The sequence below is a fragment of the Oryx dammah genome, unplaced genomic scaffold (assembly GCF_014754425.2).
Source record: "Oryx dammah isolate SB20612 unplaced genomic scaffold, SCBI_Odam_1.1 HiC_scaffold_25, whole genome shotgun sequence".
NCBI lineage: Eukaryota > Metazoa > Chordata > Mammalia > Artiodactyla > Bovidae > Oryx > Oryx dammah.
The window spans coordinates 82182196-82207042 of record NW_024070209.1 but is presented as its reverse complement, the minus strand read 5'-3'; the positions used below and the strand labels follow the sequence as shown (position 1 = coordinate 82207042).

Below are 24847 nucleotides of genomic sequence, written 5' to 3'. Positions count from 1 at the left end.
GTTTAGATCCGAGACCAGCAGTCAGATTTTCTAGGAGAGACAATGCCCCATGTCCAAGCAATGAGAAATCCACAATTGTGGTAAGCAGGGGAGTCTGGATGAGAGGGGCAAGAAGGGAAGGGTAAGGACCTATACCATCTATTTATGTGAAAGTCTACATTGTTGAAGGAGCGACAGCAGGACTTAGAATCCAGTTAAAGTGTTCACCGAGACACAGCGTGGACATTGGAAAATGTCACACAGACTCCAGGCAATTCTACCAGCCAGTTACGTCCTAAGTGTTATTAATGTGAAAATTTTTTAAGATCTTGATTTTCAATGCAGCAAGTTGGTAGCCTGGCTCTGAATGTAGGAAACATGGGCTTGGCCCTGGAGGTTCTTTCCACTTGTCAGATGGAAAGAAGAGGATGGAGTATTCACTATAAAATGACACATTATGAGAACAATTATAACATGCACAAACTGGATGTGCAAATTACAACCGTCAAGCCCGATTTAGACTACTTGTACAACTGTGATAGAGGAAAATGACCTCCCAGTGAACGTACGTCACGCTCAGCAAAAAACGAAACCACCAACCATGTAAGTATTCCTCATTTCAAGAAAGGTAACAAAAACAAATTGACAGACTAGAAGGGCAATATTCATTTCTTCTAAAATGGCCAGTCTACGTGAAGGTATCTTTTTGGTTACCTTGGTCACAGCTTTTGGAGAAAAGGTCACTGCATCCACCACAGTGATGAGGTCGCCTGGGAGGAGGCGATCCAAGTACTTCATGCAGACGTCATAGGCGTGCAGCCACTCTTGGGGGGACGCCGGGACTTGTTTAATGAGGTGAGGGTCTCCAGTCCAGAACAGCTTCTGTAACCAGATGGTGTACAGAGAGCTTGGGGAAAGCATGTGGCCATCCTTTCCAGGGATTTTGGGAACAAGTTTGGAAATGGATAAGATATTCTGACTTGAAAGGATTGGCTCCAATGCCTCAAGGGGATTCATGTTTTCATCAGTCAGCTTTTTGTAATCAAGACCTATTGGAAAGGCAAGAAAAAAGTTCATTCCAACATATACATACAGGAACTTTCAAACCCACACAGGGCCTCTCTGCACGGCTGAATGAAAAGATTCAGTTCCAACAGACAGCTTCGTTTGTCACCGAGTTAAAACTGAAAATCTGAGTTCCAATCCCTGCCTGCAGCTTGGCCAACTGTGCAGCCCTGAACAGGTCACTCTGTGAGTCCCAGCATCCTCACGCGTACCCTGGACCTGGCAACATCTCCTCACTTCCTCAGTGTCCCATAGCATCTACATCCTCTTCTAATGGTGCTCTCACCAAACTGCACCATGTTCATTTGTCATCCGACTGACATCTCATCAACTATCTAAAGGCAGGGATTGAAACTCACTCCTTTTCCTCTGTGTCTGGTCCAGGGTTGAATTCAGTTACTCAGTAAACCTCTGATAAACTGAAGTAAATTCTCACAATTGTTACGAATAGCAGATGAAAGTACCTTATAAATTATAAAGGCTTCCCAGGTGGCTTAGATGGTAAAGAATCTGCCTGCAATGCAGGAGACCCAGGTTCAGTAAATTATAAAATTTCATACAGATTTGAGAGATTTTAATATAGTTAACTCCCCCCCCACACACCTTTTTCTTTCCCCATCTTTAATTGCATACCTTCTGGTTAACCTCTTAATTATGAGCATAAAGACAAATAGACACCATTCTACAGATTTCCACCATTCATTAAAGATTCTAAAGCTCTTATTTTAAAGGCTTCATACATTCCTTAAACACATAGGTTCCACTGAAGTAAAATTCTGCCAAACGGCCTAAAGTGTCTCAACCTTGTCATTTATACAGATAAAATATAAACAATGGGAGTCGGGGGGAAAAAAGACCTCAGAAACTTTGGATGTGAATACCAGGCCTTCTGTAAGTCACTGTGTGACCTAACTTTCTCTAGTATTTAAGTCTCTCAACAGTAAGTAAAGGAGCTGGAGAGACGATAACTAAAGTCAATTAGCATCAAAATACTGTGTTTTCACAGTTATGCTAGCCACTGTGCAGGAACACGATCATGTGCCAAAAATGAAGTCCGAGACTGAATTGACAGAAGGAATTCAGGCAGGAAGACGATCATCTTACCTGATGCCACTACCTTAAATTTCTTCAGGAGCCGAACATGGGTTTCCGGTTTAATGGCATACTTCCCAAGATCTGCACAGCCACAGCTCTCCAGCAGAGTGAAATAGTACAGCAGCCTTTCGTGATCAAAGCCGCCGATCGTAGGGTAAATATACTTGACCATATGTTTGTGAAAGCCTTCAGGGTCGGTCTTCAATGTCTCAAAGAGATGAAGGGACTGGGCGCGGTTTTCAATTTCTCCTGTGGACAAACTGAAATTAAGAGACAAATTGTGTTAAGATTGGTAAGATTTGGTTCCATTATTTTTTTAAAAAAAAAGTGCCCTTTTCTCCCGGAGAAGGCCATGGCACCCCACGCCAGTACTTTTGCCAGGGATGGGGAAGCCTGGTGGGCTTCCATCTATGGGGTCGCACAGAGTCAGACACGACTGACGTGACTTAGCAGCAGCAGCAGCAGCAGCAGCAGCAGCAGCAGCAGCAGCAGCAGCAGCAGCAGCAGCAGCCGCCCTTTTTTTGGAAACCTAGAAGAAAGGCTACTTCTCACAAATGCCTTCTTGCTGCCTAATCAAAGACAGTAGTACCACTTGTCTCTGGCACAGGTGCAGGTCATTTCCATTTCAAATGGTACTACAGGATTTTCACATTATCTCATGTGGGTCTAAAGTGACCCTAGAAAGTCGTATCATTTCACATTTCTGCAACAGAGAGCAGCCCAGTGTTTACTAGCTAGGAAATGAACCCAGATCTGTCACCTTCCACTATGCATTATTTATTCATGTCATAAGAAAAAAGGTAAAACTTGAGCTTCATTATAGAAATGTACACAAACTTACTATTTCAGGAATTTAGGGAAAAGGGAGGTGAAGAAAAACGCCCAAGTTTCTGGTGTAAATTTTATATCCAAGAGGCTGGAACTGATATTCAGAAGACATAACCTTGATACTGTGTTCAAACAGAATAAAAATAGAAAGAAGAGATATCTGTACTTGAATTGTCTGTAGTAAAGAAGCCACTTGAATAAAGCACATATCTTAATGTTTTAATCTTGACTTAAATGTTTTTGTAATGTAATTTATTAAAAGTCATTTAATGTCAAACTGTTGAAAACAATTTTAAGGGGTTTTGTTTGGTTAATCAGTTTGTGTTAAATGGGTGATGGAGAGGGCTGAATTTTGGTATCATACTTTCCTCTGGACAGAACACAGTACCTCCTGCCCAGTTTAATCCTGACACTCCACAAAGGAAGAGCTTCAAGCTTTCTAATTGTAAGAGGTCTCCAGGCAGCCCTGGGCTCTAATGGAAACACCCAGCTTCCAGAGTTCATAGTAGCAGCAAAGAAAGAACCTGGGAGCAGAGAATGAGACCTGGAGCATGAAGTGACACCTCAAGCAGGATAAAAGTTAGGCTTTATATAGTTTAAAAGCAACTCCTCTGAAATACAACATTCTATTCATTGGAATTCCCTCTTTTAGAAAGTGCCAAGACATGTTTTTGTTTTATGTAAATAAAGTTAACACACGATATACTTTAAAATCTGTACAAGGGTGTGATAATACTTGGGATAATGGCAGCAATCATAAAGTCAAAATATCAAGCAATTCCAAAATGCATTTTTAACTTTCACTTCAAGAGAAATCCTATTTTTCTATTAAGATACAATTCAAACATTTGCAAAAATATCCCTCTCTATAAAAATGTTCCTGGACTATAAAAATGCCCCACAGTTTCCTTCTATTCATTAATATGCTGTAACTATTTACTAGTCTGCCTGTCCCACATAGACTATGTACCACTTGATGGCAAAAATGACAGCACATCTTCTTTAGCTTTAGTTTCTCAGTACCAAGCACCAGGGTGTAGTACCAAGGAAACACTCGACATGTGCCTTATGAATGCCAAATAGATGGGAGGATGAACAAAAACTTAGGTGTCCTCTACAGACAAGAGACCTGTGCTCAGCACCAGGGAGGGTATCAAGATTTACAACACAGAGCTCTCAGCTAGCAGTGTGAAAATCCAGTTGCATTCTAAATAATTAAATACAATGCACAATAATGGTGTGGGCTAACAAAGGACATGCAATTATATCCCAATCAAGAGGAGAACAATTTGTAGACATAGAGAATGGAATTGTAGACAGAGCAGGGGAAGGAAAGGGTGGGATGAATTGAAAGAGTAGCATTGAAATATATATATACCACATGTAAGTGGGAAACTGCCATATAACACAAGGAGCTGAACCTGATGCTCTGTGACAACCGAGAGGGGTGGGAGGGAGGCGACATATGTATACTGATGACTGATTCACACTGATGTATGGCAGAAACCAACATAACACTGTAAAGCAGTTATCCTTCAATTTAAAAAAAGGGGGAGAAGGCAGTGGCACCCCACTCTAGAACTCTTGCCTGGAAAATCCCATGGACGGAGGAGCCTGGTAGGCTGCAGTCCATGGGGTCGCTAAGAGTCTGACAAGACTGAGCGACTTCACTTTCACTTTTCACTTTCACGCATTGGAGAAGGAAATGGCAACCCACTCCAGTGTTCTTGCCTGGAGAATCCCAGGGACGGGGGAGCCTGGTAGGCTGCTGTCTATGGGGTCACATAGAATCAGACACGACTGAAGTGACTTAGCAGCATCAGCAAGGCCACTAAAGGTATAACTTCAGAGCAGGTAGATATCAATGACAACAGGTTTACTGAAAGAAGTGCTTGAAGTTGGTATTGTTCGTTCAAAGGAATGAAGCAGAAATAATATGAACAAAAGTATCAAGACAAGAGAGCACAAGGTCTGTATAGGAAAGAGTAAGTATAAATGGATGGCTAGTCTGAAACTCTTCTGGATCCTACTATTCAAAGCGTGCAAGGTCATCTCTGAAATACACAGGCAGGCCTTGTTTTACTGTGCTTTGCTTTACTATACTTCACAGATACTTGATTTTTTTTTTTTTTTAGACAAATGGAAGCTTGGTGGCAACCCTGAGTCATACAAAACGACTGGTGTCATTTTCCCAAGAGCATTTGCTAACTTCATGTCTCTGGGTCACATTTTTTTAATTCTCACAATATTTCAAACTTTGTCATTATTATTATATTTGTTATGGTGATCTGTGATCCGTGATCTTTGATGTGACTATTGCAACTGTTTTGGAATTTTTAAGCAATGAAATATCTTTTAATTAAGGTCTGCACGTTTTTTCAGTTCAGTTCAGTTGCTCAGTTATGTCCGACTCTTTGCGACCCCATGAATTGCAGCACGCCAGGCCTCCCTGTCCATCACCAACTCCCAGAGTTCACTCAGACTCATGTCCACCGAGTCAGTGATGCCATCCAGCCATCTCATCCTCTGTTCTCCCCTTCTCCTCCTGCCCCCAATCCCTCCCAGTATCAGAGTCTTTTCCAATGAGTCAACTCTTCGCATAAGGTGGCCAAAGTACTGGAATTTCAGCTTTAGCATCATTCCCTCCAAAGAAGTCCCAGGTTTAGATGTAATTATTTTTGCACACTTACAGACTACAATACAGTATAAATATAACTTTTATATGCACTGTGAAACAAAAATTCATGCACTAGCTTTATTGTGATATTGGCTTTATTGCAGTGATCTGTAATCAAACCTGCAATATCTCCAAGGTATGCCTATACTGTATGCTGCTGCTGCTAAGTTGCTTCAGTCGTGTCCGACTGTGTGTGACCCCATAGACGGCAGCCCACCAGGCTCCCCCATCCCTGGGATTCTCCAGGCGAGAATACTGGAGTGGGTTGCCATTTCCTTCTCCAATGCATGAAAGTGAAAAGTGAAAGTGAAGTCGCTCTGTCATGTCTGACTCTTAGCGACCCCATGGACTGCAGCCTACCAGGCTCCTCCATCCATAGGATTTTCCAGGCAAGAGTACTGGAGTGGGGTGCCACTGCCTTCTCCACTGTACTGTATACCCAGTGGTATATGAAAGAAACAGAATTTGTGATGTTCCTTTGTAATTTGCTAAGTGAAGTCTGAAAACAATGTAGTGAAGAAGTAAATAAGAAGCTGTGTCATCCTATTAAGATGATTCATACTCACAAAGATTTGCAAGCAGAAGAACATGCTCAATGGAAGAAGGAATAAAGAAAGAAAAAAAAAAAAAAACAACCTTGCACTTGTTACACTGATAACTGTGCCAGACAAGGGGAATCTGGGTAATTACCAACTTGAAAGTAAAAGTATTAGTCACTCCATCATGTCCAACTCTTTGTGACCCCATGGACTGTAGCCTGTCAGGTTCCTCTGTCTGTGGGATTCTCCAGACAAGAATAATGGAGTGGGTTGCCATTTCCTTCTTTAGGAGATCTTCCCGACCCAGGGATTGAACCCAGACCTCCTGTGCTGCAGGCAGATTCTTTACCATCTGAGCCACCAAGCAAGCCCAATTACCAACTTCCAGATGAGAAGTGTCATTAGAGACAAGTGACCTGCCTACGACCAGGTGTCCAGATCTGTCAGGACTCTGTGTGGATGGGTCTGCTCACCTTGTCACAAAGCAGCCACCAATCCATGGAACTCCAGCACCTGTACTGATAACCATTTCAAAACCAGGATTCTTTCTCTAACACAGACATTCGTTCTCTCTCCCAGTGGCAAAAATCTAAGAGTTCTCCTGTCATACTTCATTTCTATCACCTGATAAACAGAGTATGTAAGACAGACTCATTTACAAAATGGACAATGACTAAATCATAATAGCTTTAGCTCATCTATGTTTGACTTGATTCTGAAAATAGTCTCTTTCAGTCAACATTACCTTCCCCCTTCCCACCCACCTACTCTTCTGTGCCTACAATTCAGTTTGTTCAATGTGCAATTTTCCCTAATTATCTTGTCAAGAGAGATACTGGAATATCTTTACTGACACATGATAAATACGAAAACCTCCCTCTTCAGTAAATTACAAGGTACTAAGATCTTTTATAGATGCCAGTAATCGATAATCCATTTTAATAGTTCCATCGAAAAAAGCTGTTATCTTCCCTTTGGAACAAGAAATGAAATCTCTACTTAGAAAACAATTCCAAAGAACCCACATTCAAGAAGAGTAGGAAGAAATACCATGTGGACTTTTCACTAATCAAATCAGTGGTTGCCCTTAAAAACTGTTTAAGTGCTTTTTCTAAGTTTTAGCTGTAAGGCAGCTCATTAACTTTCAGAGATTAACTACAGGGAGAAGCTAGCATTAGTTGTACTAAAGGCACAAGGAATAAATTATTGGTACTAATCCCATGATTAAGGGGTTCTGTAATGGCTTCTAGTTGTCAATCACCCAAAAATGTGATTCAAGAACAGCATGAATTGAAAGGACTTATATTCGTATAGGGAAGCAGATTTATTCAAATGTATTATACTTTACTTAATCTGAGACTGAGGGATACACCATTCCATGAGTTGACTGTAAGGAGTACGCAGAAGGGGGTTGGAAGGAGAGAGGTGAGGGCTCCTGGGAGAAGCTGGAAGGAGCAAAGGGATGGGCCTAGAGGTCCCCCAAAGACTAACCCCAGTGGTATGAAGATACATAAACCCACATGAAGGACCATGATCACAGGTGAACAGGCCCCCACCACTGACTCTTTCCACCACTGTGGAAAGAGACAATTCTACCCTTTAAATCACAACTTCTCCAATGTGAGGAAGGAAACTCCTCCTCAATGTGAGGGAAACAGTCCAAGATATTTACCACACAAATGCCTCCGAAGGAACCTGATGGCCCAGACCTGATCTGTAGTGCTGCCTGACAGCTGCATATGTGATTAAATGGGGGAAATGTGGTGAAAAAAATGATGGCCTTTTTCAGCTTCTCCAGCATGTTAGCCAAGCGCCTTCGCAAACTAAAAAATGAACTTTCACTCTGCAAGGTCACCTACGAACTTCATGAGAGGCTTAGTAATGAGGACCTCGGAGTTGACTTCTTGTCACACACTTGGCGAACTCCTCTGAGGAATGGTTTCTATGGACAGAGTGGTCATGTGGAAGGAAGGCCATGTGAACAGGCTTCGTCTCCTCCAGGACAAGCCTGACCCCTTAAGCCTTCTCATTTCTCATAAAGTGTCAACTCCGACTGGTTTATGGAGTCTCCTATTATTATCTCTCTACCAAAAATATTTTAAAAGATATCATAGCACAGACATAGCAATAAGGCATCCTTCATTAAGCACTTCTTAGATAGCAAGTATTATGCTATCTCATTTAATTCTTATGAAGCAGGTATCTTATAATTGATATTCACATTGACCTGAAAAATAACTGTTCAAAAATCAGATCTGCAATCTTAGGTTGACAACTGTCAGAGGGTGAGTTCAGTAAATCTGGTCTGTTTCCAGAATTAATAGCTGTTGTTGTTTAGTTGTTAAGTCATGGCTGACTCTTTTGTGACTCCATGGGGTCAGCCTCCCAGCCTGTCCAGGGGACAGGCTCCCCTGTCCATGGCAAGAATACTGGAGAGGGTTGCCATTTCCTTCTCTGGAGGATCTTCCCAACCCAGGGACTGAACCTGCATCTCCTGCTTGGCAGGCAGACTCTCCCCCACTGAGCCACCAGGGAAGCCCAGACTTAAAAATAGCTACTTTTTTTCACCCTTGAGCATCTACTACAACATGCCAGGTATTTTATATAAATATCTCAAAGCTTGCAGCAGTTTTGCAAGATGGAGTGAGAATACTCATTTTGCAGAGGAGGAAACTCTAGGAGTAGAAGGATGAAACAACTTGCTCACCAAGGACACATCAGAAGGAGGTCATAGAGCTGTGAATCCAGACCTGTAGGATTCAAGGACTGAGCACTTTTCACAAGATGAGTACAGGCTCCAAATGCATCTTTTTCTTACTACATTTTGTGCCGGTATAAGGAATTTTTTTCTTTACTATTTGGGGGAAAAGTAGCCTTAAGTATCATAACACAGAAAGGAAAGTAGCAGATGTATGAAAAGAATTGCCTCCATTTGGGTAATGGTAGCATTTAGTTCTTCTGTTTTTAGGATTGGTAGATTTTTTCTTATGTACAATGCAAATCACAGTCATGATCAGCATCATGGCCCTTTGGGCCAAAGAAAGATCAAAAGTTAATGCATAGCTCAATTTTAAAAAATGGGTAAGACCTATGACCTGAATTTCTATAGTCAAGCCTTCGACTCCAATATGGATTCTTCCTGGACTTGAATTTTTATTTACCTTATTTTTCAATGTTACAATATACTTTCAAAAAGCTAAGCTGCCTTAAATCCCTCTTTCCACACACTAACTATTCTCACACTAACTCTTCAACTAAGCCAAGAGGAGAAAGCCAGTACTGAGAATTCTCTACAACATGGCACTCTGGACATCAGCCTATGAACAAGAGTAACCCTCAGCTTCTGTTTCAACACAGGAGAAGATAGACACGTTATAGTTCATTGACTTCCTCATAGCTATAACATGCTCTTGCCCATCCTTATATGTGAGATCACAGAGTCCTAGTAGACAATATACAACTGATTGTGCAAAGCAGCACAGCACAAGCAGAGTCCCTTCCCAACATCTAAAGAGGCGGCACTAAACTGACCAGCTGAGATGAAGAGGTATCTCACTTGATCTCTGCCACCCAAGCAAGATCATGCAGATAATCAATCCCCTGGGTGACGGAAAAGCACATATCAGAGTGAAATAAAAGTGTAGGATGTGTGGCCTTCAGGTCTGCAGCTTAAATAAGAAGGAACAGACAGAGGCTGTTCTCAAAGCTGACAGTCAAAGGTATCTCTGGCCCCTGTGTAGTCCTCCTTTGCTCACTGGGCTCCACTCGCTCCAGCCACCAAGGCTATTTCTTTACTCAAAAATGCCAAGAATCCACTGTCCCAGAAGGGGGTCCCTCTGCAAATGCCTTTTCTTCCTTTCTCCAAGAGTGATCTGTTTATATGTCCTAAGAGAGGTCTTTCCTATCTGCTCCCTGTGGGTTTCCTTTATGGTACTTACTATGACTAGCAATTTATTTTTAATTGTTCTTAACTGTGTGTGTGTGGTGCAGGTCTCTCCAATTAGAATATACGCTCCATAAGGGTAAGGAGGAGCCCATTTTGTTCAACATTTAAAACTGTGTTCAAAATACAAAGGTTCTAGTAAAAAAGATGATAATAATATTCATGAATAAACAAATGCACTATTCCACCAGCTAGAAGCATCCTCTGCCATTTCAAAATGATCCCGTATTCAAAACTTAAAGACATCGATGGGATCAGCAGAACTGACAAGAGCAATAACAGGAATAATCTTGACAGATTGAAGAGCCACCTGGCTACACACCCGCCACAGATTTTCTCTAATCTTTACAACCATAACCAGGTGGGGATCATGGTCCTCATAACTGAGAAAACAGAAGAGGATCAGGAGACTTGCTCAAGGCTACACAGTTGGGGTGATGGGGATCAGAGCTGGATCTTGAAATGTGGCCTGACTCCAAAACCCATGCCCTCACACCAGGCCACACAGGCACTAGTAGTTAACGTCATCTCTAAGATGCATCAAAGTCCCTAGAACAGCCCAGAGGTGAAGAGGGCTGTGGAGGCTGTGGTGAGCGAGAACCAACCCTGAGCTCAGGGAGCTGAACACACTCAGAAGAGCCAGGGTCAGCCAGCTGGAGCTGACTACAGGCACACAGACCCACAAAGCCATCTCTGATGTTGAAAACTACCAAGAAGAAGAAAGAAGATGAGAAAAAATAAGGGGGAAAGGAGACCAGGAACTCAAGTTTGGGTGATTATGACAATTACCTCTTTCTTACAGGAGTGAAATTCCAGTAATCACTGCCGTTCATTAAGGATCGATCATGTGTCACGTTCTGAGGGTCTGACATTTCACCGTGAAATCACTTATGACTTAAGAATATAGGAGAATGAGTTTCTGAGAACTGGTTTCTCCCATGCAGGGACACACGGCTGGAGAGACTATCAAGATATACTCACGGTTTCTTGATCGGAAGCATCTGCTTTAATGCACAAGGCTGCCTCATCCAGCCTGTGTGCCTGCTTCTCTGTACATTGGCTGAGATGAGGAAATACCTCCAAATTCAACCAAGAGGAAGGAGAAGGCAAAATTATAGAAAAATCAACTTCAGAGGCAAAGAGGACTTTTTTAAAGGAATAGTAACACAAAAACACTAAAATAAAGAACGTCTTTTTCTTGTAACTGCAATCTACTGACATCTTATTGGCATTGATTCAGCAAGTAAATATTGGGCAATTTCTACTGTATTAACAGCTGATCTTTAATACTCATGTGACTAAGCTGGATGAATAGTATGGCAAATATCAGTCTTTTAAGTAAAGAACAGGGAACACCAAACACCGCTTGCTAACTCAACATCAGGTGTTTTGTTGCTCATAAGTAATAGCATCAGGAGATAATGATTTCCTTTTGGTAATTGCTGTGCATCTGCATAATCACACTGCGATCTGCTGTAATGATATGCTGGGAACAGTCATGCATATTACTAGATTGCCTGATAATTTATAATATATTCAGAGACCAATGGGGCATCCTGTTTGGGCAGATATGACAACCTTTCATGTAACAGTCAATGAAAAGAGACATTTAATAAAATGCCAAAATGTTTTAAAGCCAATATGCATTTTATAATAAACATTTATTTGAACATGTCTATGCCTAGCAGAGACATTACTTTGCCAACAGAGGTCTGTCTAGTCAAGGCTATGGTTTTCCCAGGGGTCATGTATGGATGTGAGAGTTGGACTGTGAAGAAGGCTGAGCACCAAAGAATTGATGCTTTTGAACTGTGGTGTTGGAGAAGACTCTTGAGAGTCCCCTGAACTGCAAGGAGATCCAACCAGTCCCTTCTGAAGGAGATCAGCCCTAGGATTTCTTTGGAAGGAATGATGCTGAAGCTGAAACTCCAGTACTTTGGCTACCTGATGCAAAGAGTTGACTCATTGGAAAAGACTGCGATGCTCGGAGGGATTCAGGGCAGGAGGAGAAGAGGACGAAAGAGGATGAGATGGCTGGATGCCATCACTGACTCGGACGTGAGTCTGAGTGAACTCCGGAAGTTGGTGGTGGACAGGGAGGCCTGGTGTGCTGCGATTCATGGGGTTGCAAAGAGTCGGACATGACTGAGCGACTGAAATGAACTGATGCCTCCAAAATGGTGAAGTTACTAAAATATTTATCACAGATTAATACTGTCACCTATGTAACAATTTCATAAACATTTAAGTTGTAGATGGTAGAACTCCAGAAATATTAATAAAATTAAAGTTGGTAAGTTAAAATAGGTCTTGACCATTCAACCGGGATGCTGGGAAAGACTGAAAGCAGGAGGAGAAGGGGACAACAGAGGATGAGATGGTTGGATGACATCACCGACTCCATGGACATGAGTTTGAGTAAGTTCTGGGAGTTGGTGATTGACAGGGAGGCCTGGCGTGCTGCAGTCCATGGGGTCGCAAAGAGTTGGACACGACTGAGCAACTGACTGAACTGACCATTCACTACTGCCCCTCTTCTTTAAACCCTTTTGTCCCACACCTTCCCTAGAACAATATTCCTCCCTCTCAACTGCTGATTTTGTCCCTTTTGCTGGCAGCTCTTCCTCTCCCACTAATTGTGGAAGGTCCTCAAAGTTTGTGCTAAGTCTTTCTCCTCTCTCATTCTACATTCACTCCCAAAGAACACCAGCAACATGACTTATTTATCATCTATGTGCCTATGACTCCCAAATCACTATCTCCAAACTCCACCTTTCCTTACGAATCCCAAATCTGCAAGACACTGTCCACTTGATCCTCCCTCTTGGGAACTGCCACATGTATAACACTTCTGTTCCTTTGCCTTTTCCTCACCTCCCCCTAACCTTGGTGTCCCTAACTAGTATTTTCTGTTTCACATGATGTCATCATCCAATGGACTGACCAAGTAAAGTCCTAGATGTAACTTTTGACCCTCCTCCTTTCATTCACCTCCATAGTTAGTTTATCCTTATTATTGACTTATTCAGTGCCATCTATTTCACTTTGCAGGTATCTCTGAAGCCCATTCTCATCACTCCTAAACTTTCAAAACCCTACTCCAGGCTATGGCCACCTATCCTACAGTCTATTACTATCATAGTTCCCTAAACAATCCACGTATGTCTGCAATGGCGTCCCTAAAATCTTTCAACATGATGGCCACAATGATCTCATCAAAATGAAAAACTGATCATATAACCTCTCTCTCTTATCAGAATCCTTAGGTACCTTCCTGTCACTCTTAGGAAAGAGCCCACAGCCCTAGATAGGGCCTACATGGTCTTGTTACAAGGTCTGGTTTCCCCCCATTTCACGTCATGCTCCACCAACTCTCAGGGCCTCACCCCACCACCATCTGTTAGGCCTGCAGAAATCATGTTCCATCCTACCGAGGAGCTTTTTATAGTAAACTGTCTTGCCTTCCTAGAAAATGCTTCCCATCTTCTCACAGTATATTCAATACTCAATTTTGAGTCAATAGTTTTGTCTCAGCTCAAGAGTTATTTCCTCAGAAAAGTCCTCCCTAACTATGCCAAATCCCTAGTTGGCCTCTCTTATACAGGGCCTGTCACGGTTTTAATTTCACATCTTCCTGTGTCATTGTTCAATTATGATCTGTCTTCTACCCTAGACTAAAAGTTCCAGGACAACTCAAATGGCTGCTTTTGTTTACGACTGTAACCCTAGGACCTAACACTAGTCCTAGTACACAAGAGATTCTCAGTAAATGTCTTTGAATCAATGAATTAGAAAGTCTCAAATTCAGGGTTATTATTACTGAAAAGAAAAACTAAGACGATCTTTAGCATATTGGTGTCTAAAGAGACGTATGAAGAGAGATTGTACTGAGACCAGTTGACAACAGCTCAAAAGGAAAAGTAAAATTGAATAGCACAACTTCAAGATTCCTCTAAAACAGACTCTGAAAAAAGACATGGATGTAAACTTACACGAGTTGCGTGCTTACCCACTGTCGGTGAACAGGAACTCCAAATGGGTCATAAAAACCTCCCAACGGGAGACGCTGTAGCGCTGGGCCAGAGAGAGAGCGATGCTGTAGACATTTTCCTCCAGTGTCCTTCACAAATGTGCATCAACCAAGGGAAGGGAAAGAAGAGAAACACATGACCTTAATCAGCAGAGAAAGCGTTCATTAGGACTGCTCTCCAGCTAAAGGGGGTGCAGCCAGCACAGTCCCTCATAAGACATGTCACAGTAATTCAGGAAAAGTATACCCAAGGGATTTTTAATGCTCCTTCTTCACCATGGTGCGTTGCAATTGACCAAGGAATTGTCCAGATCAATGGACCTCAAACGAGGGTGATTCAGCCCCACTCAGGGAACATTTGACAATTTTGTCTGGAGACATTTTTGATTGTCGTGGTGGGCAAGGAAAAGGAGAAAGCAGCTGGCATCTAGTGGGCAAAGGTCAAGGAGGCTGCTGACCAACCTACAATGCACAGAAAAGCCTTCCTGCAACAAAGAATGACCCACTCCAAAACGTACTGAGATAAAAAAAATTATGGTCTAGATACTACAGCCTACAGTGAAAAAGGAATACAAAGAAATGGATCCCTGCCCCACAGGTAAATCTGTGAGAAAAACACAGTTAGTCACTCAATAAACTCTCATTTTCTACACTGGGCCAGCTATTATTCCAGCTGCTTAAGATATAAAAGCAACAAGATATTTCTTGAGGAACTCACAGCCTAGTGGAGTATATGAGGTGCGAACCAGGCATCAAACAGAACGGGGGAATGTTAAAAGACTACAAAATACTGTGAGGATACAGATGAGAAAGTGAACAGGGATAAACTAAGCAGAGGTGATAAAGAGGGAGAAGAGACAAATGGGCTTTTGATAGATGGGGTGTCACAACCATGAATGTGCAGGGTCCTCAGGTCTACTGAAGGACCTATACCTTATCCTACAGGCAATGGAGACGCAACGGAAAGTTCAAACCAGGGAATGGTGTCATCAGATTTGAGAAGCTCTAGGTATGTAAACAATTCTGGTCCAGAGCACCCACATAAAGGCCATATTGGAGAGACTGTCACAAGAGCCCAACTTTCCTGAAGCAAAGGAAACATAAGGATGGAATTCACTGGAAGGATGGCTGTCTATCAGCAGACGAATGGATAAGAAAGCTGTGGCACATATACACAATGGAATATTACCATTAAAAAGAATACATTTGAATCAGTTCTAATGAAGTGGATGAAACTGGAGCCTATTATACAGAGTGAAGTAAGCCAGAAAGAAAAACATCAATACAGTATGTGGATCACAATAAACTGTGGAAAATTCTGAAAGAGATGGGAATACCAGACCACCTAACCTGCCTCTTGAGAAATTTGTATGCAGGTCAGGAAGCAACAGTTAGAACTGGACATGGAAGAACAGACTGGTTCCAAATAGGAAAAGGAGTACATTAAGGCTGTATATTGTCACTCTGCTTATTTAACTTCTATGCAGAGTACATCATGAGAAACGCTGGACTGGAAGAAACACAAGCTGGAATCAAGATTGCCGGGAAAAATATCAATCACCTCAGATATGCAGATGACACCACCCTTACGGCAGAAAGTAAAAAGGAGCTAAAAAGCCTCTTGATGAAAGTGAAAGACGAGAGTGAAAAAGTTGGCTTAAAGCTCAACATTCAGAAAACGAATATCATGGCATCCGGTCCCATCACTTCATGGGAAATAGATGGGGGAAACAGTGGAAAGTGTCAGACTTTATTTTGGGGGGCTCCAAAATCACTGCAGATGGTGACTGCAGCCATGAAATTAAAAGACGCTTACTCCTTGGAAGAAAAGTTATGACCAACCTAGATAGTATATTCAAAAGCAGAGACATTACTTTGCCGACTAAGTCAAGGCTATGGTTTTTCCAGTGGCCATGTATGGATGTGAGAGTTGGACTGTGAAGAAGGCTGAGCGCCGAAGAATTGACACTTTTGAACTGTGTTGGAGAAGACTCTTTAGAGTCCCTTGAACTGCAAGGAGATCCAACCAGTCCATTCTGAAGGAGATCAAACCTGGGATTTCTTTGGAAGGAATGATGCTAAAGCTGAAACTCCAGTACTTTGGCTACCTCATGCGAAGAGTTGACTCATTGGAAAAGACTCTGATGCTGGGAGGGATTGGGGGCAGGAGGAGAAGGGGAGAACAGAGGATGAGATGGCTGGATGGCATCCCTGACTCGATGGATGTGAGTCTGAGTGAACTCTGGGAGTTGGTGATGGACAGGGAAGCCTGGCGTGCTGCGATTCATGGGATCGCAAAGAGTTGGACACGACTGAGCGACTGAACTGAACTGAACTGAACTGAACGCATATATATGGAATTTAGAAAGATAGTAACAATAACCCTATATGTGAGACAGCAAAAGAGACACAGATGTATAGAACAGTCTTTTGGACTCTGTGGGAGAGAGCGAGGGTGGGATGATTTCAGAGAATGGCATTGAAACATGTATATTATCATATATGAAATGGATCGCCAGTCCAGGATCAATGCATGGGACAGGGTGCTCAGGGCTGGTGCATTGGGATGACCCAGAGGGATGGGATGGGGAGGGAGGTGGGAGGGGGGTTTCAGGATGGGGAACACATGTACACCTGTGGCTGATTTGTGTCAATGTATGGCAAAACCACTACAATATTGTAAAGTAATTAGCTTCCAATTAAAATGAATAAATTTTAAAAAAAGGAAGGATGGTGGACAAAAACCACAGAAACGGGAATGAAATATCTATTACCACCAAGTAATACTGCTAAGACTACACTTAGGCTCACTAAGGAAAATGATGGTTGTAAGTTGGATCATCCAGGAGCTGGCAAATGATTTCTGTTCAAAGCCAAAGAGTAACTCTTTCAGGCTTTACCACCATATGGTCTCAGAAGCATATTCTTCTATTGCTTTTTACTCCTGCTTTTCCACAAACCTTTAAAAATGTATGCCACACCTGTGGTGGATTCATGTCAATCTATGCCAAAACCAATACAGAATTGTAAAGTAAAAATTAAAAATAAATAAATAAATTAAAAAAATAAATAAAAATAAAAAATGTAAGCCATTCTATGCTCATAGACTATAGAAAAGAGACCAAGGACTGAATTAAGTCTATCAATACCTGGATTATTAGGTAACTGTCATTAAAAATTATTTCTTAAAGGATTTATTGAGTACTGACATCTGCAGGATAAAATTAGAGTTTGTGGAGAACGGGGACCATTAGCAGTTCACTCTTCCTATTATGATTCTGGCACAGCATCTGACACCAGGTATGTACTAAGAAGCCACATCTTTTTTATCTGATAAAAGTGGGAAGAAACCAAACTATATTCTGTTTTCCTCAAAGTCACTCTAACCACTGAGACAGTAATAACTAAGATAATACAGACAAAAAAGGACAACTATAATGTATGCACAGAAAACAACAGCCATTAAAATGGACAGACAATTAGTAAGAAAATAAAGAATGGCCACATTTGAAGGTGGAGCTGCAAAACAGAAGGAAGCAGGTTCTTCAAGGATTCTTTGTGTGAGATGCTAAAATGCTGTCTCCAAATCAGAAGTGCTAACTCAGAAAACTCACAGATACTTTGAGATGTTTTGAATGAGCCATCTAAAGACTGCTGTGTATATTTATACACAACAGATTGTGGAGAAGATTCTATTATACATTTATCAAAAGCATATATTTTTCCTCCAGGATATGCTTCAAATAGCACGTGCTAGCTGGATGCTTAAAAAAAACACAAGACAAAGCCCTAGCAAAATGTAATTGATGATGTAAGGCATGCCTTATCTTGTCAACTTGTATCTGCATAATAACTCTCTTCTAAGAAACCATAAACAATCTCACTCAGGATTACCAAATGCCCAAAGAGAAGGCCACTGGACTTGGCAATAGGAAGCCCAGGCTCAACTCCTGGCTCTGCGACCTTGAACAATGCTTTAACGCTCTGTGCTTCTCACATTCCTCTTCCAAAAGTAAGGAGACTGGATTGAATTATCTCTTCAGTCACTTTCAAATTGGACGTTAAACGAACCTAAGAAATTATGAACCTCCAGGAGAACAGAGGGGAAGAGAAAAAAAAAAATTGTACATTTCTCTTAACTGAATTCTCCCATAGGCTGTCCCTACTATCTTTCTTTGATCTTCATTTTCCTGCCTCACTCTAAAAAGAATTTGAGTGTCTTCTCATAGGAAAAAAGCCTTCTCATAGAAAAAGTCTTCTCATAGAAAAAAGGATAATATAAAGTACTATTAGAGTACCAAAGTTATTTTGCTGCTTTAAGATTTAAGAATAATGATGAAAAATAGCAAAGACCACTGCCATAATCAAGACCGTCTTTGCTATTTTAAGTGCATGCTTCAAGTGCCTAAGTGTATGCTTTAAGTCACTTCAGTCATGTCTGACTCTTTGTGACCCCATAGACTGTATGTAGCCCATCAGGCTCCTCTGCCCATGTGATTCTCCAGGCAAGAATACTAGAGTGGGTTGCCATGCCCTCCTCCAGGAGACCTTCCTGACCCAGGGATCGAACCCGCATCTCCTACGGCTCCTGCATTGCAAGCAGACTCTTTACCGCTGATTTTAAGGTACTTATCAGGAGATTAATAATAGTAAAATGTAGGCCCAATCTAACCTTGTTTCAAAGGCTAGAAACCTAGACTGAACTGCATGCCAATGCTTCCGGGAAAATTCAATCAGGCAGTGTGGGGAGGGTGCCTGGTGCTGAAGACGTGATGCCTTTGGTAGGTAGCAGGAAATCACAGCTGTGATCCTTACCATCTATGGAAACTTGGACCAATTACTTAATATTAATAAGCCTTAAGTTCTTTGAAAAAGGAAATGGCAACCCACTCCAGTATTCTTGCCTGGAGAATCCCATGGATAGAGGAGCCTGGTGGGCTACAGTCCATGGGGTTGCACAGAGTCAGACACAACTGAGTGACAAACATTTTTAAGTTCTTCAGCTAAAACATGGGGATAACAACATTTTACATCAGAGGGTTACCTTTAAGGATTAAAAGATGTTTTCAAAATAAAGTTTATAGAGCATCTAACACCATTCTAGGCCCATAAGAAGCATTCCACAAATCAGGGTGTTAAAAACAAAACATACCTCTAAACTTAATAACCATTGTGAGTGAGCCCATTTTATAAAAATATCTTGTTTAACTTCCCCAACACCTGACATGTAATTCTCATTTGAGCAGAACTCATTTGATCTAAAACAAAAAATGAGGACCAATATTAAAACCAAGGGGAACTCCATACCTAGAAGAGAACATTCCCACAGGCCTTGAACTGTACTACCATCTCACACAAAGGCTAACTTTTCTCTGGAAAGAGCTAAGGGACAAAGGAAAAAAATGGAAGCTGCTACAGGCTTTGAACAAGAGAAACTTCCAGAGTGAAAGATCTGCCTTCTCTAGGAACCCAGGACAGATGAAGGTGCCCTGGACCCACAACACGTGGTCCCTCCTCTTGGATTAAGTCAACTGTACCTATTTTTAACACAGTGAGAAAATTAAACAGCCATGTAGTAGAAAAGTGAGATTCCAACCAGGAATCAAAGGGAATGTTGTTTTTAAATTTCTAAAGTAAGCTTCATGGGCTTCCCAGGTGGCATTCGTAGTAAAGAACCTGTCTGCCGATACAGGAGACGTAAGAGACCTGGGTTCAATCACTGGGTTAGGAAAGTCCCTGGAGGAGGCAAGGCAACCCACTCCAGTATTTCTGCCAGGAGAATCCCATGGACAGAGGAGCCTGGCATGTTACAGTCCATGGGTTGCCAAGAAGAGGACACAACGGAAGTGGCTTAGCACATACACCGTAAGCTTCGTACTTTTAACCTCTGATCATACTGCATCACCTGTAACATGGTGCTGGGATCAGGATACCAAAATCATAGGGAAATTTTCTTAAAATTATCATCCTTACTATTTTAAATCTGCAAGCCTGAAATACAGTCTGCAACTACTGATCATTCAGAAGGCAGCTATACTAACCATGATCCCACCAACAATCCATTTGTGAAGACTCACACGTCCCTCACAGGATCGGAAGAAGTAGGGGAAACCCTGCTTACAGTAACCATGAATGGACATCTTCAAGGGACTGTGACTCATAGTCCTGATAACTCAGCTTGTTCTTCTGTGTTTTATCCCATCCCTTTAGGAGACAAAGGTATCTCTTACTCGGCCAGGCCAAGGATGGTTTCCCTTTTGTACTGGTCGTCGGCTGTGAACCGCTGCACGTCCACACCCTTCCGCAGGCCCTGGAGGATCTGAGCCTGAGTGAAGTCCAGCAGGCGTTCACTGTAGTAGTGCAACTGCTTGGTCAGTGCAGCGAGGTCCTCAGGCCAGGCCTCATGTCCATACAGAGTCACATGCCTGCTGACCATCTTGATCAGTTCTTTGGGATCAGCCTGTGAATAACAAAAAGAGTAATCAGAAAAAGAAAAAAAGTAACAATGGGAAGAAGGTCACGTCAACTGGACATCTGTCTGGCCCTTCACACGGCCACTATCTAATCAAGGTTTACAACTACCCTGGGGAGTCTGTAGCAGAGGTGGTTCATTTTGCAGACCATAAGAACAGGACACAGAAACTGAGTCTAGGAATGGATTTCTGGACGCCTGCTCTGTTCTTCCACCTTAAAAATCTCCATCCAAAAAAAAATATATCTCCATCCACTTAAAAAACACATATGCTTGTTTTTTCAACTACCATTAGATACCTGAGCCTATTCCAGATCTCTTCCCTATTTATCTGATCATTTATAATAATTCACCCTGGAAGCAATTTTTGTCATCACTGCCCCTGGATAAATATTCTTTGGACCATCTAAGTATTCTCAATAACAAAGCTATAGTTCAATAATCCCATTAGAAATGCCTAGACAGTTAAGTAGAAGAGTATTTTCTCCAGGGATAAGTAAGGGGGGGGGGACCATCCTTGTTCCTACAATCATCATTTTTTTTTCTAGTTTCATAAGAAAGTATGCACCCAATTTTTACTTTCCTCAATTTGGGGCTCAATGGGATAATATCCTGTAATTCTTTGACTCATTTGAAAAAACCCTGATGCTGGGAAAGATTGAAGGTGGGAGGAGAAGGGGATGACAGAGGATGAGATGGTTGGATGGCATCACCAACTCAATGGACATGAGTTTGAGTAAACTCTGGGAGTTGATGATGGACAGGGAGGCCTGGCATGCTGCAGTGCACGGGGTCACAAAGTCGGACATGACTGAGCAACTAAACTGATACTGATGCTACAAAACAATTATTCAAATAGAACAAAGCCCAGAATTGATCGGCTGACAGGAAAGGTAGTTATTTATTTATATTAAATAAATATAATATAACCACATTTATTTAAAGTTGGTCTGGGTGTCAATGAAGTCATAGGAGCTCCACCATGATTCCAGAGTTACCTAACATGTGAACAACATTAACTCAATCCCTCCCAGCTTCTGGGAAAACATGGTACATATTTTAATATAAGAAAATTGGGAAAAAAAAAAAACACACTCCCAAATCTACCAGTGCTTCTCAAAAACACATCTAATAATAATAAGCTGTCAGCACTTCTCATGCATAAGTCATTATTCTGAACTGCACAGGAGATTTATCAGTGTTGGGTCTATATCACCAAACCTAACCTGACATTCTCTCTCTTGATCCTATTAAGGTACAGTCTGGGAGTTATGTGGAGAAGGCAATGGCAACCCACTCCAGTACTCCTGCCTGGAAAGTCCCATGGACGGAGGAGCCTGGTAGGCTGCAGTCCGTGGGGTCACGAAGAATCGGACATGACTGAGTGACTTCACTTTCACTTTTCACTTTCATGCATTGGAGAAGGAAATGGCAACCCACTCCAGCATTCTTGCCTGGAGAATCCCAGGGACGGAGGAGCCTGGTAGGCTGCCATCTATGGGACTGCACAAAGTCGAACATGACTGAAGCAACTTTAGCAGCTGGGAGTAAGGATAAAAACCAATTAAAGAAATTTTCTTGGATTCCAACAGGTAGATTTAAGAAAAGGTCAACCTTACTAAATGCTTCCCCTATCTCATTCATATACTGAGTCCTATCCTCAAAAACTGCAGATATCTGTCTCAAGTTAAAAGACCCAGCTTTGAAAACCAATGCTCCCAAGTAGGTGGCTGTAAGATCATCTGTCATTCACTCAACAAATACTTTTTGTGCACCTATTATGTGCCAGGTGAAGTCCTAAGAAGATGTGACCCTTTCCTCCAGGAATGTAGTCTATGAGGAAAGACAATCAAGCAAACAACAATAAATGGTTTGATACCACTAAGCACAGGGTGCTATGGGAATGAATACAGAGGGGTTGGCTTCAGGCACGTGTCAAGCAGGGCTTCATGAAAGAGTTAATTTCTAGTCTAACTATTCAAGTGTTAAGCAGTAAAAAGGCTATCAAGAAACAGGGGTTCCCCTCGTGGCTCACTGGTAAATAATCCACCTGCCAATGCAGGAGACATGGGTTCAATCCCTGGTCCGGGAAGATCCCACATGCTTTGGAGCAACTAAGCCCAGGGGCCACAACTACTGAACCTGTGCTCTAGAGCCCAGGAGCCACAACCGCAGAAGCCCACACACCGTAGAGCCCGTGCTCTGCAACAAGAGAAGCCACACGATGAGAATCCCTCGCACCCCAACTACTCTCCGCTTGCCACAGTTAGAAAAACACCTGTGCAGCAAGGAAGACCCAGCATGGCTATAAATAAATAAAATTATTATATATTTAAAAAAAAACAGGGAAACAAATTCCAGTAAAGGCGAGAATATGTGCTAAGCCTAGATGGCTAAGCCCTGATGGGAAGATGGAGTGAACAAAGCTGATCCTACTGCATTTAGAAGTGATTTGGGAATAAGCTGTATAAGGCTGGTATATCTGGCAATGGATTTAGGCAAATCGGATCCCATTCCTAGGCTCTTAGTGCCTCTACATCTGTCATTTAACCCGGCTCCCTTCTGCTTACAGACTGAGGCTCATGAGGCCCCTCCCTGAACCACCCCCCGGAGGCACAGCCCCCTCTGAAGCTGTCTGGCATATGGATGTTGCCAGGGAGCCAGCAGCCCATCTACACCTGCTCTGTATCCTGGTGTGCCCTGTGGTTGCCTGCTCATCTCACACCTCATCCAGTAAGCACTGTTCTGCCTAGAAAGAGAAAGAGCAGGAGCAAATATCCAGCAACTGGGGTCTTAGGGCAGCAGGACAGCTCTTCTGTAGGTGTTCTTTCAGGGAGCTCTTTGCACTGGTTTTGCACTCCACTAGCAAACTCACGTTGATCAAAACAGTGAAGAAGGCTTTTTTCCATGTATACTCTGACCCTCTGATTTCAGACTCAAGTCCTCCAGCCTCAAATTGCCCAATGTGCTCTGAAGGCAGAGCGACAACCAGGCAGCCCATCTCTGTGTATGACTCCATGCCCTGCTCTACCAGGCTGTTGGTTCCTACTCCCTACTCATGGAATCAACCACCTTCACTCTCCCAAGGGCTTCTTATGGTTATCGTAGCACATTCATTTTCTCACTTTGTTTTCTGGCATCTCACGGATTTGGTACCTGTATCGCGAGAGTACACAAAATATCTGATCTCATTTCTATTCTCTTTCTAACACCATTTATGAAACAAATTCCCAAACCAGGTTAGAGAGTTCAGCTCCAAGAGTACTAAATAGCACACAGCAATAATGCACATAATTGCTACTATTAACATTACACTGGCTTTTCTTTATCTTACAGAGTTTCAAGTCTCCACACACAACCTTCATTTTCATATGTGGCAAAAAAACACCTATTCTTTTTTTCCAATGAAGAAAATGGCATGACAGAGTGTCATAAGCATGGATACACATAAGTTACTAGCTGGATGTCCTTGTGCAAGCTACTTAACAACTACAAACTTAATAGTCTTATCTATAAAATAGTAATATACTATAGCTTGCATGGTTGCACAAAGCCTAAGAAACTACACACACACACACACACACATAAAATACACAAACCAAGACCTGGTCCATAGGAGGGGCTCCAAAAATGAAAGCAATTATGGAATTTACTCAAAGGTATTCCCAGGTAGCACAGTGGTAAAGAAGCTGCCTGCCAATGCAGGAGACTCAAAAGATACAGGTTTGATCCCTAGATCGGGAAGAGACCCTGGAGAGGGAAATGGCAACCCACTACAGTATTCTTGCCTGGAGAATCCCATGGACAGAGGAGCCAGGCAGGCTGCAGAACATGGGGCTGCAAAGAGGAGGACACGACTGAGTGACTATGCACACAATTACTGATACATCTGTTACACTTCAATTGTACTTCTACTGCATACTTTACATTGCCTCTCTTTGAAGTATTAGTTTCTGGAGGGCAGAAACCATGCGTACTTAGTAGCTGTGTCTTTCCCACAGCACATTAGAGTTGTGGAGCAAAAGGGGGACACACCAAAGATGCAGCAGCAGCTTTTACATCAGTTGTACTAGTTTATATACCAGATCCTTTGCTTACTAGAGATGCAATTTGGGGCAAAAATTCGAACGAAACTTTTGGCCAACCAATACTTTGTTCTTGACAGATGCTTCATAGAGAGTAGATGGATGAGCATGTTTTAAGTTCTAGCTTTCCATTC

The 24847-nt window shown here is 42.2% G+C and overlaps 1 protein-coding gene across 1 annotated transcript in view; it reads right to left on the bottom strand.

Annotated features, from left to right (window-relative positions):
• The window catches only part of NBAS (NBAS subunit of NRZ tethering complex), a 331331-nt gene that overhangs the window by 92987 nt on the left and 213497 nt on the right, over window positions 1-24847 (bottom strand). The window contains exons 41-44 of the mRNA XM_040225023.1: window positions 20387-20616; window positions 14136-14246; window positions 2149-2399; window positions 694-1028 (exon numbers count right to left, since the gene is read on the bottom strand). Coding sequence (XP_040080957.1) covers window positions 694-1028; window positions 2149-2399; window positions 14136-14246; window positions 20387-20616 — 927 coding nt within the window. The remainder of the gene's footprint in view (window positions 1-693; window positions 1029-2148; window positions 2400-14135; window positions 14247-20386; window positions 20617-24847) is intronic.